Source organism: Colletotrichum gloeosporioides (assembly GCF_011800055.1).
Source record: "Colletotrichum gloeosporioides strain Lc1 chromosome Unknown consensus_108, whole genome shotgun sequence".
NCBI classification, from domain to species: Eukaryota; Fungi; Ascomycota; class Sordariomycetes; order Glomerellales; family Glomerellaceae; genus Colletotrichum; species Colletotrichum gloeosporioides.
In genome coordinates, this window is record NW_025544753.1 from 253974 (window position 1) to 265164 (window position 11191).

General features: G+C 51.2%; 6 protein-coding genes across 6 annotated transcripts; 2 read left to right on the forward strand and 4 right to left on the reverse strand.

Annotated features, from left to right (window-relative positions):
* Positions 1-7: 7 nt before the first annotated feature.
* Positions 8-735, reverse strand: GCG54_00011907 (uncharacterized protein; the record flags this gene model as incomplete). Its single annotated transcript, XM_045411796.1, has 2 exons — positions 8-183; positions 243-735. The coding sequence occupies 2 exons, from the start codon at positions 733-735 to the stop codon at positions 8-10; spliced, it is 669 nt and encodes a 222-aa protein (XP_045256979.1).
* Positions 736-1597: 862 nt separating this feature from the next.
* Positions 1598-3010, forward strand: GCG54_00011908 (uncharacterized protein; the record flags this gene model as incomplete). The annotated part of the gene is made up of 1 exon (XM_045411797.1): positions 1598-3010. The coding sequence occupies one exon, from the start codon at positions 1598-1600 to the stop codon at positions 3008-3010; it is 1413 nt and encodes a 470-aa protein (XP_045256980.1).
* A 170-nt stretch (positions 3011-3180) lies between these two features.
* GCG54_00011909 (Benzaldehyde lyase) lies at positions 3181-5288 on the reverse strand (the record flags this gene model as incomplete). The annotated part of the gene is made up of 5 exons (XM_045411798.1): positions 3181-3324; positions 3373-3794; positions 3892-4207; positions 4264-5132; positions 5180-5288. 5 exons carry the CDS (start codon positions 5286-5288, stop codon positions 3181-3183), a joined length of 1860 nt encoding a protein of 619 aa, XP_045256981.1.
* Positions 5289-7041: 1753 nt separating this feature from the next.
* On the forward strand, positions 7042-7989 carry GCG54_00011910 (uncharacterized protein; the record flags this gene model as incomplete). Its single annotated transcript, XM_045411799.1, has 1 exon — positions 7042-7989. One exon carries the CDS (start codon positions 7042-7044, stop codon positions 7987-7989), a length of 948 nt encoding a protein of 315 aa, XP_045256982.1.
* Positions 7990-8384: 395 nt separating this feature from the next.
* Positions 8385-9107, reverse strand: GCG54_00011911 (uncharacterized protein; the record flags this gene model as incomplete). Its single annotated transcript, XM_045411800.1, has 2 exons — positions 8385-8861; positions 8910-9107. 2 exons carry the CDS (start codon positions 9105-9107, stop codon positions 8385-8387), a joined length of 675 nt encoding a protein of 224 aa, XP_045256983.1.
* A 538-nt stretch (positions 9108-9645) lies between these two features.
* On the reverse strand, positions 9646-10191 carry GCG54_00011912 (uncharacterized protein; the record flags this gene model as incomplete). Its single annotated transcript, XM_045411801.1, has 1 exon — positions 9646-10191. The coding sequence occupies one exon, from the start codon at positions 10189-10191 to the stop codon at positions 9646-9648; it is 546 nt and encodes a 181-aa protein (XP_045256984.1).
* Positions 10192-11191: the final 1000 nt, after the last annotated feature.

Below are 11191 nucleotides of genomic sequence, written 5' to 3' on the forward strand. Positions count from 1 at the left end.
ACTTGACCTAAACCACTCTGGCGTTGATCATTTGACCGGGAGTCCTTGGCTTCTCATTGTAAGCCCAAGAGTCCACGCCGGAAGTTCCCCATCGCCTCCACCAGCGGTAGCCATATGACTGGCCCTTTTTGGCCGTCCAGTGATTATTGGGAGCTTTGCGGGTTTTGGGACGACCGTGGAGGCCTGAATACTTGGGATTAGCAATGGTTGCAAGTGTCGAGTGGCGAAATCGAGGAACTCACATCTTCCTTTGTATTTCTTGGTTGTCTCTCTTTTAGTGAACCTGCTGCAGATGGTGCAGTATTTCAGATCCCCGGCCCAATCTCGAAGTCTTTTGTACAGGGGGCATGTGATGCACTCGCAGTGTGAGCACCATTTTCTATGACAAATTCTGTGGCCAGGAGGATACCGTGGGCAGTACCACGGTTCGGCGCAAGTCTCTCGGCTGTGCAGGAAGCAATGATGGCGGCGCCGACGGTGCATGTAGGGGTGATAAGCAACGTCACCAATGGGTTGGCCGCATGCAGCTAAGCGTGGCTCCTCGGTGAGGGATTCGTCGCAGGAAACCAGAGAAGGTTTTGCGGGAATTAACGGTCGTGTGAGGTCTCGAAAAAGATGCGATGTCAGAGAAAGACAGACGAGATCATTTTGCTGGCAGTAGAAGAGAATCTCATGCAGGATCTCGGGAGGGCCCTGGGTGAGGAGACAGAAGGATGGTTGTGATGATGAACCCATGGTGGTCGTGGGCTGTAGCTGAATCAATGACAACAGGAGACAGTGAAGAAGAAAGTGTTGATATCTCCAGACTTGGATGCCATCTTCGACAACATGAGATGTTGCCGTTTTATAGAATCACGTCGTCGTTGTTGCCCGAAGGAATTCACAAGTGTTTGGGACTTTGGAGAGAGGCGCCAGGCAACACCCACCCATGTCCGGCCAATGGCGCCGTCGGTGCCTGCCGCTAACGATCCGGCCCCACATCCTGCCTAGCCCGGCCGCCACCCGGGGCAGTGCGGAAAGATGGCGGTTGCAGAATCATCTGATAGCTCCAGTTACCTACCTTAGTGTACCATACACTCTGAAGGTCGAATAAAATATTCTTGCGAGATGTCTTGAAGTCGACTTTTGATAGCACCCTCCACCTGCCAAATATGGCTCCTTCTTTCCGTGCCGCCGAACTGGCTCAGCTCTCCTCCCCGCAAAGCTCGTTCTTTTTGGGGAAATAAATAACCTACCACGACACTCTTTTGGAATTTTGACGGCTATCCCTTCTTTCGATAACTTCGGCAGTTCCGATATCAAAATCAAATCTGGGCGAATGAGCTTGGGTCGTCGACGGCTGGCGTCGCCTCACCTCACCACCTGCTACCTTCCTCATCTGCTCTCAACAAGCTGACCCCGACAGAACGGTGAAGTTGTCTCGGTACACACTACTAAAAGACAAGATTCGTCGGAGGAAGGAGTGGCTGGGTGGCCATCGTTGACGAGGGCTTGACTGGGAGGTATACCTTGATGCAAGAGTCTCTCATCACCGTTTCCTGTGCCTGGGCATGCTAACAAGGCCAACAGGAACCATCCCAATTGGATCGCGAACTCGATGGCGCCGAAACCGAGAACAGCACAGCCGTCCTCGCCAGACACTAACCCACGCCACACGAAGCCCGAGTATCTGTTTTACAAGAGCATGAGAGATGGCATTCCCAGTTTCGACGTCCTGGTCATGTCCCGGCGCAGCCTTCACAAGAGATCTGCTATGCAACAGATCAGCATAGGGAATATCGTTCCAAGTACAACAGAAGGATTTTACATACACAACTTCGACGGCGTCACTCTCGAACTCAAATCGCTTGCCAGAGTCACATTTCGCACCAGGGATCTGGTGATATCCGAGGCAAGGGCTTGCTATGCACCGAAGACATGTGGTTTCCTTGCGTATCGATCTGAGGACGGCTTGCAGATCCTTAAGCTCTGCCTAAGTGGCGACAAGCTCAGACCTCATCGCGCCGCCAATAACGACTTTGGACTATGCTCACGCAAGTGGACCAAACACGTGAAAACCCTTGCGCAACTCCTTGGGGTCAATATGCGAACCCTCTACGACGGCCATGGGCGCCAGGCTAGGGAGGAAGATAGAGGAAATTGGGCCGCAGCTCATTGCGAGAAAAGGCTAACCGCCTTCGCTGTGCACGCATTTCTCCAGTACTACAAAATCCCAAGAAGTCAAGTCACGCTCCAAACTCTGGCCGAGTTGAAAAACTGCCTTGAAAGAGAAAGCAGAACGCCGCTGGAGTTAGAACTTCATGTTTCACGAGGGCCCTGCGGCATGCCAAAACGCCCTGGGACCTGTGTCAAGTTTGTTGAGAGACTTGGGAGGGCCTGCGGTATCAGGTTCGATATCGTCTTCTTTGAGGACGGCTCCAATCTCATTGTCGACGAATCCGTCCCACGAATAAGACGCCACACGAAGAAACACAGAAGCGACAGGACTATTGGTCGAGCAGATGTGTACAACTCAGAGGAGGAGGACTTCCTGGTGGAATATTCAGATAACCTAGCGGATGTCTCGCCTGATGATGGTTGCGGCATGATGATGGATGGAAACCAAGAGGCCACCCAAGTTGCTGACCTTGAGATTATTGACCTCGATTCGGAAATCATCTCCCCACCTGGCAAAGACTCAGAAGGCAAACTAGTAAGTACCCAGGGCATGGTATCGCACGAGTCTAGGGGTCGAGAAAAGAGGGCCAGAGCTAGCCAACATCTTCACGAGGCAAGAGAGAGGACCCCAAAAGCCTCTGCAGCTAAGCGGTTAGGGTCGAGAGGAGATGTTCATCAAACAGGACGCAAGGTGAAAATCGCCGAGAAATCCCCCTCTCCGGTCCAGATGAACGAAATCGGCTGCCGTCAATTCACCTTTTGTTGGAACAGGGGGTTCTGTCTGTGCTCCTCACCCCTGGGATCTCAGCCCAAGGACCCTTCTTCCTGGATGCAAGAATTGGAGAACCCTTGAGGAGGAAGTAAGCTCGAGCAGAGACAATGAGAATTGGCAGCAACATAAAAGCGTCGATGGAGGGGGTGGTGAACTCGGGTTCACCTATTTGCAAGTATCGCTCAACATCATGATGTTGCTATTTCCCAAATGGCAGCTTGAATTTCACAGGAATTCCCTTTCGAACCCAGTTATCCAATCGTTCCGTGACCCTCAACCAAGCTATCGTCAGCCTTCCCATTCGCCGTTTTGGGCGTTCCGGCTTTGTAATACGGTTTAGGCACATTGTCATAGTAAGGGATGACGATGATATTCGGGTCATCACTTTGCCCGACCTGGAACTCAAGTCAGCAAACTGTTTTTGACGGGAGGTAGTGACGTACCATGGCCTTAGTAGTCGCTTGATATGGCACATCGGAAACGTTGAGATTGAGCAGTCCTGGACCCTTGGTACTCGACAGACTACCGACAGTCCGCTTCAGCGACTCCAACGTCTTGGAGCCATCACTCTCAGAGCTGTCATCGCGATGGACATCGACTACGGCAGACAGGCAGCCGAAGCCTTGCGCGACGACCTCGTACTTTACCTTGGGGTTCATCGCAATACAAGGCCGCTGCGGGGTCTTGTCACCGTAGATAATCTCCTGTCCTGCCAGAGACATACCCCAGACGGCGTTGTTGACGATGACGGTGAGGATGTTCAAGTCGTACTTGGCGTACGTGTCAAGCTCGCCAATGTGGAAACCTGCGCTGCCGTCGCCCTGCAGGTTGACAATCAAACTTTCCGGAGAAGCTACGGCGGCACCTGTTGAATATTGTCAGCCGTTGTGTATGCCCGAATTCTGGGACGAATGACTTGCCAAGCGAGTATCCCCAGCCATTTCCAAGGCATCCCAAGTAACCCGTCGTCACCATGGATAGTCGGGGTCTGGCCTCGTTCAGGCACTGAAGAGCCCATCCGCCAGCCTCACCGCCATCAACACACACAATGCTGTCTTCTGGCAGCGCCTGGAACAGCTTCTTGACGGCGTGATATGGATGCAGTCTGTTATTTTCTAGGAGAATCACAGGCTCCCTTTCGTTCGAGGCAGAGGCGACGGCAGAGCTCTTCAGACTCATGGTCTTCTCCACCCAGTCGTCTGCTGCTTTGAAGGGAGACTTTGATGCTGCGGCTATCATCGCATCTGCCGCCTGTCCGACGTCTGCGACAATGCCGACCTAAGGAAGTCATGTTAGTCAAGACTCTGGCGAGAAGATGAGGGTCTTGCTCCTACATCAATAGTCCGAGAACGCCCAATTTCCCCGCCGTCCAGGTCGACTTGTACAACACTGGCTTCGCCTTCATTCGGAATGATCCCGCCACTTCTACCACCCATCAAGAACCCAGTTCGAGCTCCCAGCAAGAGCACAAAGTCAGGGACTTGACCGCCGAGGTAGCGCAAGACCGCAAGCTGCGTGGCTGATCCGCCGAATAGAGAATGAGAACGCTTGATGGACGTTGAGTACTTTGGCGAGTGGAAGATGGGCGTGTTTGTTGCCTCTGCCAGCTTTGTGACATTTCCAACTGCGCTGGCGGCGCCGGTGGAAACAATAATAACAGGTCGCTTTGCGTTCTTCCATAGACCAAGTGCCTTTTCGATGGCTCCAGGATGAGGAGCAGGGTTCAGCGACAAGCCGGAAAGAAGTCCCCCAGACGAAATGCTCTCGACCGGAGTCGACAGCACATCAATCGGAATGTCCACCAAAACCGGTCCAGGCGCGCCCGACGTGGTCGCTCGCCACGCCAGACTGACAATGCGAGGAATCTCGCTGACTTCGGTGATTTGATAACAGAACTTGGTCACCGGCTTCGACAGGGTGACTTGATCATGGAAGCCTTGCAGCGCATTGGTATGCGCATCGCGGGGCGGAGCTGAGCTGGTAACACAGAACACTGGAGACCGGTCGGCGAAGGCGGTGCAGAGGCCGGGATAGGCATTGGCAAAGCCCGAGTTGGCAGTGAAGAAGCAAACACCCGGAACATTGTTGCCTTTAACCTTTGCCCAGCCCTCGGCAGCCTGCACGGCGACGGTCTCATGTCGGACGTCGATGAGCTTGATGTCGGCCTCAACCGCGGCGACGAGGAACGGATCGAGATGTCCACCTTTGCACTGTCAGCACTTCATTCCGAATCCCGAACGATGTGAATACCGTGAAGTCCGAATGCTGTATTTGCACCGAGGTGCGCGAGAGACTGGGCGAGGAGATCACCGCCACAGGCGGTCTGTCGGGTCTTGGGCTGCTTGAGTGGAAACGCCATTTTGTCTTGAGGGTTGGAAGTGAGATACACGAATTGGTCTTGCGCGAGGCGATGTTGGAGTTTTGCGGAACCCTCGGAGCAGGAGGTTCTTCAGGAAAAAAATGCCCTCTGAAAATGAGGCGGCTCATTCTTGTTTATGTCGTCACATCATCTGATCTTCAATCAATATAACCGAACTACCGAGCATACCGGCGTGGTGCTGATACTAACCCCGCATAGAGGGGTTATTGATTTCCGTCGGTATCCCCAAACACAGTGGCAAGGAGGCCCCTCAAAAGTGCGTGTTGGTTACATTTGCATGTACGCCAAGGGAATTGTCATCGTGGCGTTCTTCAAAATCAGTCCCATAAAAAGATGCTGCCATCAGAGCTCAACAACATGTTGTGAGGAAGCTCAACCATGCGAACCTCGAGCGTTCTGTAACAATGTCTTGATTTTGAGTACCATGAGAAGAATGTTAGTACACCTTTCTGCGTGCATGACACTAATGATGAGGATTTACCACACTCTTGCTGCGGCGACATCTGCCCCGGCCAGCGCTGACTGGTTGACCTCCATCTACGACGGTTTTTGAATCTGACCTTCTGCAACGTTGGCACTTCACATTCTAATGATGGTGGCAATTGGGCAATTTGAATGAATCCTCCGCTCAATTGTGTATATTTCTAGGCGGTCCACGCAGATTAAGTACCGACCGAGCTGATCATTCAGTCATCTGGTATCAGAATCATTATATCCACGGCACGACAGGAAATGGAAAGCGGTCATAGAAAGAGGACAAGAGAAGGTTTGTCTCTGCCGAATCTTTCCAGAGCCTCAAAAGACAGGCATCTATATGTCAGCAAAGGCAGGTCTCTGAGTCTGTCAGTGAAGGAAGTCAGTCAACATGCTTTGAACTGCACCTTGCACCAGCACCAGAAAGTCGAGCTTAACTGGTCCATCCGCATACTCTGACTGTCCTGGTACTAATGGTGTTGATTACTTGTATTGCAATAAATGTAACTCTCGAAGAGAAGATCCTGTAGAGCAGAGCTCGTTTATCAAGTCCTTGAGAAATTGAGAACATACCAAGCTTCAGTATTTCACAGAGTAATTCCTGCCCTACTTGGTCCTAGACAATGATCCCAAACATGTTTGTGCTTGTCTAAATATGCATGGAGCCTCTTTAATACCAGTTTCCATTTCTTTCATCCCCCTTTTATGACTTCCCGCCTCGTTCACAACTCCTCACTACTCATCGATTGGCTAGGCTTGCGGTAGGCCATCCCATGAGATTTTCTCTGTCTCGAGCCCGCTCAAACCTCCGACTCCAGACGCCCCTCTAGGAAGGAAGAGCCTAGCTGCCCTTGGGGAAAATATCTTGCCTTCCATTTCAGTTGATCTGGGTCTTCCTTCCTTCTCGTTGGCCTCTAGTCCCTGAGACAACCCCTCAACAGTAATTTTCGACTTTCAGCAGGCATCTCACGTACAACTTTGGAGGGAGCTCCAAAGTCTGGAATGAACAGTACGAACTCTTTCTTTTCAAAAATCGACGACCAACAAAAGTGGTTTCCTTCCTCTTTCACATCATCTCCCATACCAAACCGAATCTCCTCCTGCGGAAGGTGAATTCCCCAGCTCGAACACCAGCAACTGCTCTCGAAAAGGCCCTGCTCTGCTTCAACACTCTCCTAGGCAGCTTGAGCCCTCGATTTCGTGCTCTACTTTGCCAAATCATCTTCGCAACTCACTACCTCCCGCAAACAAGACAAAAATGGCGGTCGATGGCCAAGACTGGCGTTTTGCAACCACTCAAGCTCCCATGCGGCGCCGACCCAGACTTAACAGCTTTGTGTTCCAGAATATTCCCGGCAGAGCCGGCCCTCGGTCGTTGTCTTTCGACATTTTCCTCCTCATCATCGATCAACTGATTCAAGACGTGAAGGACGAAGAGACCCCAGCGTTGTGGTGCTTTAGTTACGACGCCCGCGTTGATACCAGATTCGTCCTCCGCGATTACGCCAGGGAACACGCCGCACCTGGAATGTACGACAGCCACAAGTGCCGCTTCAACAGCATCCACCTCCCCCTCGAGATCAGCCGGGCCACTCGCGGCCTCGTCCATCAGCACTTCATCCGCCTTCCCATGGTCGCAGCAGACCTTGCCCAGAACCTCATCGTCGACGCCTGGGTCCTTCCCGAGATTGACAGGTTCAGGCCCCAGTCTACCATGGGCTACGGTTACCCCGACTGCCTGAACAACATCATCTTCACCAACACCCTCCTTCTACCGCCCCCGCGAGCGGTTCTGGTACTTAACTGCATCCGCACCATCCATCTCAACTCACCTGGCTTCTTCGCCAGCGACAACCCCAGAGGCGTCGGCAGTTTGCTCACCCTACCCAACCTCAAGAGCATCATTTGCAACGTCGACTTTGGAGGCGTCGTAGAGGATGATCTGAGCCCGCGCTCCCCCGACGTCATTGAGATACCCGCCCTGCTTGATTCTCTGACGCAGTGGCGCGACCATAACGAGCAGGCGTTCATAGCGATGTGGCCCGCGTTCGAGAAGAAGGGTGTCAATATGCTGGGCAAGTGCATCTTTGGCGACGAGCAGCCCATCTTGGAGGTTCTCCGGACGCCGTATGGCATTCGGATTCGGTACCTGAACCCGGATGCTCGAGTCTCTGAGTCTTCCGAGTCGCAGGATGGCGAGAACTAGATGAGCAAACATCTTGGAAAGGTGATCTAGTTCTAACAGAGACATCTTATTCATGGTTGCAGTTCTGCAATTGGATCGGGCTTGGAGACGGGAGGGATCGGAATCGGAATCGGCAAGGCGTTTGGGCTGGGAGGAATGACTCGGCAAGATGGCCTACGAGACTTCGTTCGCTCGTTGCAACATCAGGACGGATGATGAGTATCTCGGCTAGTTACTCAAAGATGTCTACTATGCCACTGTCTTCTGGGAAGGAAGATTGAAGTTAGCTTGCTGCAACAGAATACGGGTTTCTACACTGGTCACCCTTGGAGATTCAAATGTGACGAGAAATCACGGCTACCCAATACGCCGGTTTATTTACGATACAGTATTGCTGAGAGGATGGGACCGAGAACCTATTCGCTCGGCCCATCGTCACCTGGTGTCTGAATCCCCAAAACTGCAAAAAGGTCGTCAACCTCGGTATGATCTCGATGGTTCCGCATCCGATGACACCATGTCACAACTTTGCCCGCTTCACCGGGCTCAAAGACGAATTCCCCGCCAACACGTATGGGGTTCCCGGCCAGTAGAAGCTTCGAAAACTGGGTCACAATATTCCAGAGCCCGTTTACAAAGTGCCAGATCCATCTCTCGGGCGAGTACCTTGTTCTGGCACCCACAGCCGTGGTCTTGGCCATTTCCAGCACATCAAAAAGCCTCCCTGTGGGGTCTGTAAAGATTGGAAAACGGCACTTTGTTTTCTCTGCATACTCGTTGATGAGAGCAGGCTCGCCGTTGCCGACGATGACAAAAGTGGTGGACACAGGGAGGGTAGAAAGTAGAGCGGGCGTCGCGGTGGAGGAGAGGAGCTCAATGTACGATTGACATGCCTTTCGACGTCAGTATCCGGCACGAATCAAAAAAAGGCCGGAGCTCACCCCGCAAAAGAAGTGGCGGATGAAGACCACTACAACCCTTGGGGACGTTTCCTCCCCGTCATAGACCGATCGGAAAAGGTGCGGCTGTCCCTTGTGATCCAGGACTTCGATGTCGGCCGCTTCGGCAAGGATCTGGGATGAAGGGAGGTCGTCAGTGACTGGGAGATCCTCCACAGCGTCGAGCTTGCACTCTGTCATGATGAGTTTGGATGCGATGAAATGTGTCTCGCTCAATTTAAGATAGGGAGAGACGAGACATTTGGAGCGGAGAGGAAGACGAGGTCGTACTTAAGAGAGGGAGTCAGCTGACGGGCGTTGACGGCCTCTTTTCATTGGCGACTTCGAATCTTGGCGCGAGCCAAAGTGCATCCTTCAAATGCCGAGACCAGATGGGGAGCCCTTGACTGTCACTTGCCAAGTTCCTGGTCTGTTTGGGTCTGGCCTCATTTTCCTGCCCGCTAAGTTCAGTGACCAAGGTGCCTTACCTTTCAAGTACCTACCTTGACGTAAGCTAGATTGCTTAAATCCAACAACGAAGAAAATTGCAGCACGAATGCGTCATACTTAAAGTCAATAGCTGAAGATTGCTCTGGTGTTAAAGGATCCATACATGTTCGAAGATTAGTGACAGACGAAAAGATCGCCTGCACTTTTTCCCAACCTAGCTAACCCTTCTGTACTGATTCATTTTCGTTGATCCATTGCGAATTTCACCTGAGAACTGGTGTACCTATATCTACATCCAACCCTCATGCCTAGACCTGCGACTCTCAAGTCTGCGTCTCAGACTCTCAGCCTCAGCTCTTTCAAGATCCATAATCTCCCAGTCGAACTGCTCCTTGAGGACATCCAGGCGCTCGTCGATCGTTCTGCATATGGACCGGATATTCGCCAAGATCTGACGACGAGAGATGCGGTTGCCTTGACGCAGCTGCTCCTTGCACCAGTTGTGCATATTCTTCTCGATGGCGTTGCTAATTCCATGCGCTGTGTCGAGGTATCTTTTGTAGACGTCGTATCTTTCTGGTGTCAGACGCTGGTAAAGTAATTGGAATTCAATCGATCTTAAGTGGGGTGTCATGGTGGGTATCCAGGCCTCTTGGAATTGCCTAAAGTACACCCGGGGGCACAGGCTGTAGGTCTTGTCGTCTGTGGCATTCGTCTTGGAGGTTGCGCTGCTGTTGGTGTCCGCATTGCCGCCCACGTTTGTGTTGGCATTGGCATGTGTGCTGCTATCAACACAGCCGTTCGTGTGGTGAGCGGAGTTGCCACCGTGGTCCATGTCGGATGAAAATGTTTTGGTGGATAAGCCGTTCATTTTGCTTTCGGTTGGCGATGCTGAGGTATGATGAGAAGGAAAAGCACCAGAATGGATGAAGATGGAAGAAATAAACCATTTTCATGTCCTTCTTTCCATCTTTCAAGTAGACCGAGAAATGAAAATATTGAAACTCTGTTGAAATAGAATTCACGGCTGAACCGGTCAGGTACCCAGACAACTACCTTGACGGGCGTCAGGCAAGGCGTTCATTCCAGGTTGTCCACTGAAGGCAAGATCGAGCTCTCCAGGTCCGTGAACCCGACTGGCACCACTCAATCTCCACTCACTGGAGAGCACGACGAGAACTGCGCCAAGACCCAAGAGTTTGGTACGCGAAGAAGTACCTGCCGTTTTGGCGCCGGCCTACTGCCGGCGCCACAGAGGTAACTCGGGAAGCAGTGCTAGAAACACCTTTTGTGTCGGTGGTTGATTGCCTGGTTCCCATGGCTGCTACTTGACAGACGGCGTGCGAAACGATCACCTCAAGTAGCACAGCGGGGGCATGCTGGTACTCGGATAGTTATTGATCTTTTGACGTAGCAAATTTCAGAGTCTGCATGTTTAAAAAACGGTAGCTGGCTGTGGGCAGTCTTAGATATTAACTGAAGACAGATGCTATAGCAACAGACAGCAACAGTAACAGCAGGGCCTGGTTTCAAGTAGAGGTAAGTTAGAGATAGACTTCAAATTACCTATACTATAGATACCTATAGGTACCTATCTAAATAGGTTAAGTTATAAGTATACTTAGAATATAGGTAGATAAGTTTATTAGATATATAAGTAGATATTAATCTAAGTATAGGTAGAGATTTTATTTATACCTATAAATTAAAGGTATATACTTTTTAATAGATATAGTAAGGTATTGTACTAACTATTCTATTAATTATATAAAATTTAATTTATTAATAATATAGGTTACTTATCTTAAAGGAAATAAATTTATATTATAATAATT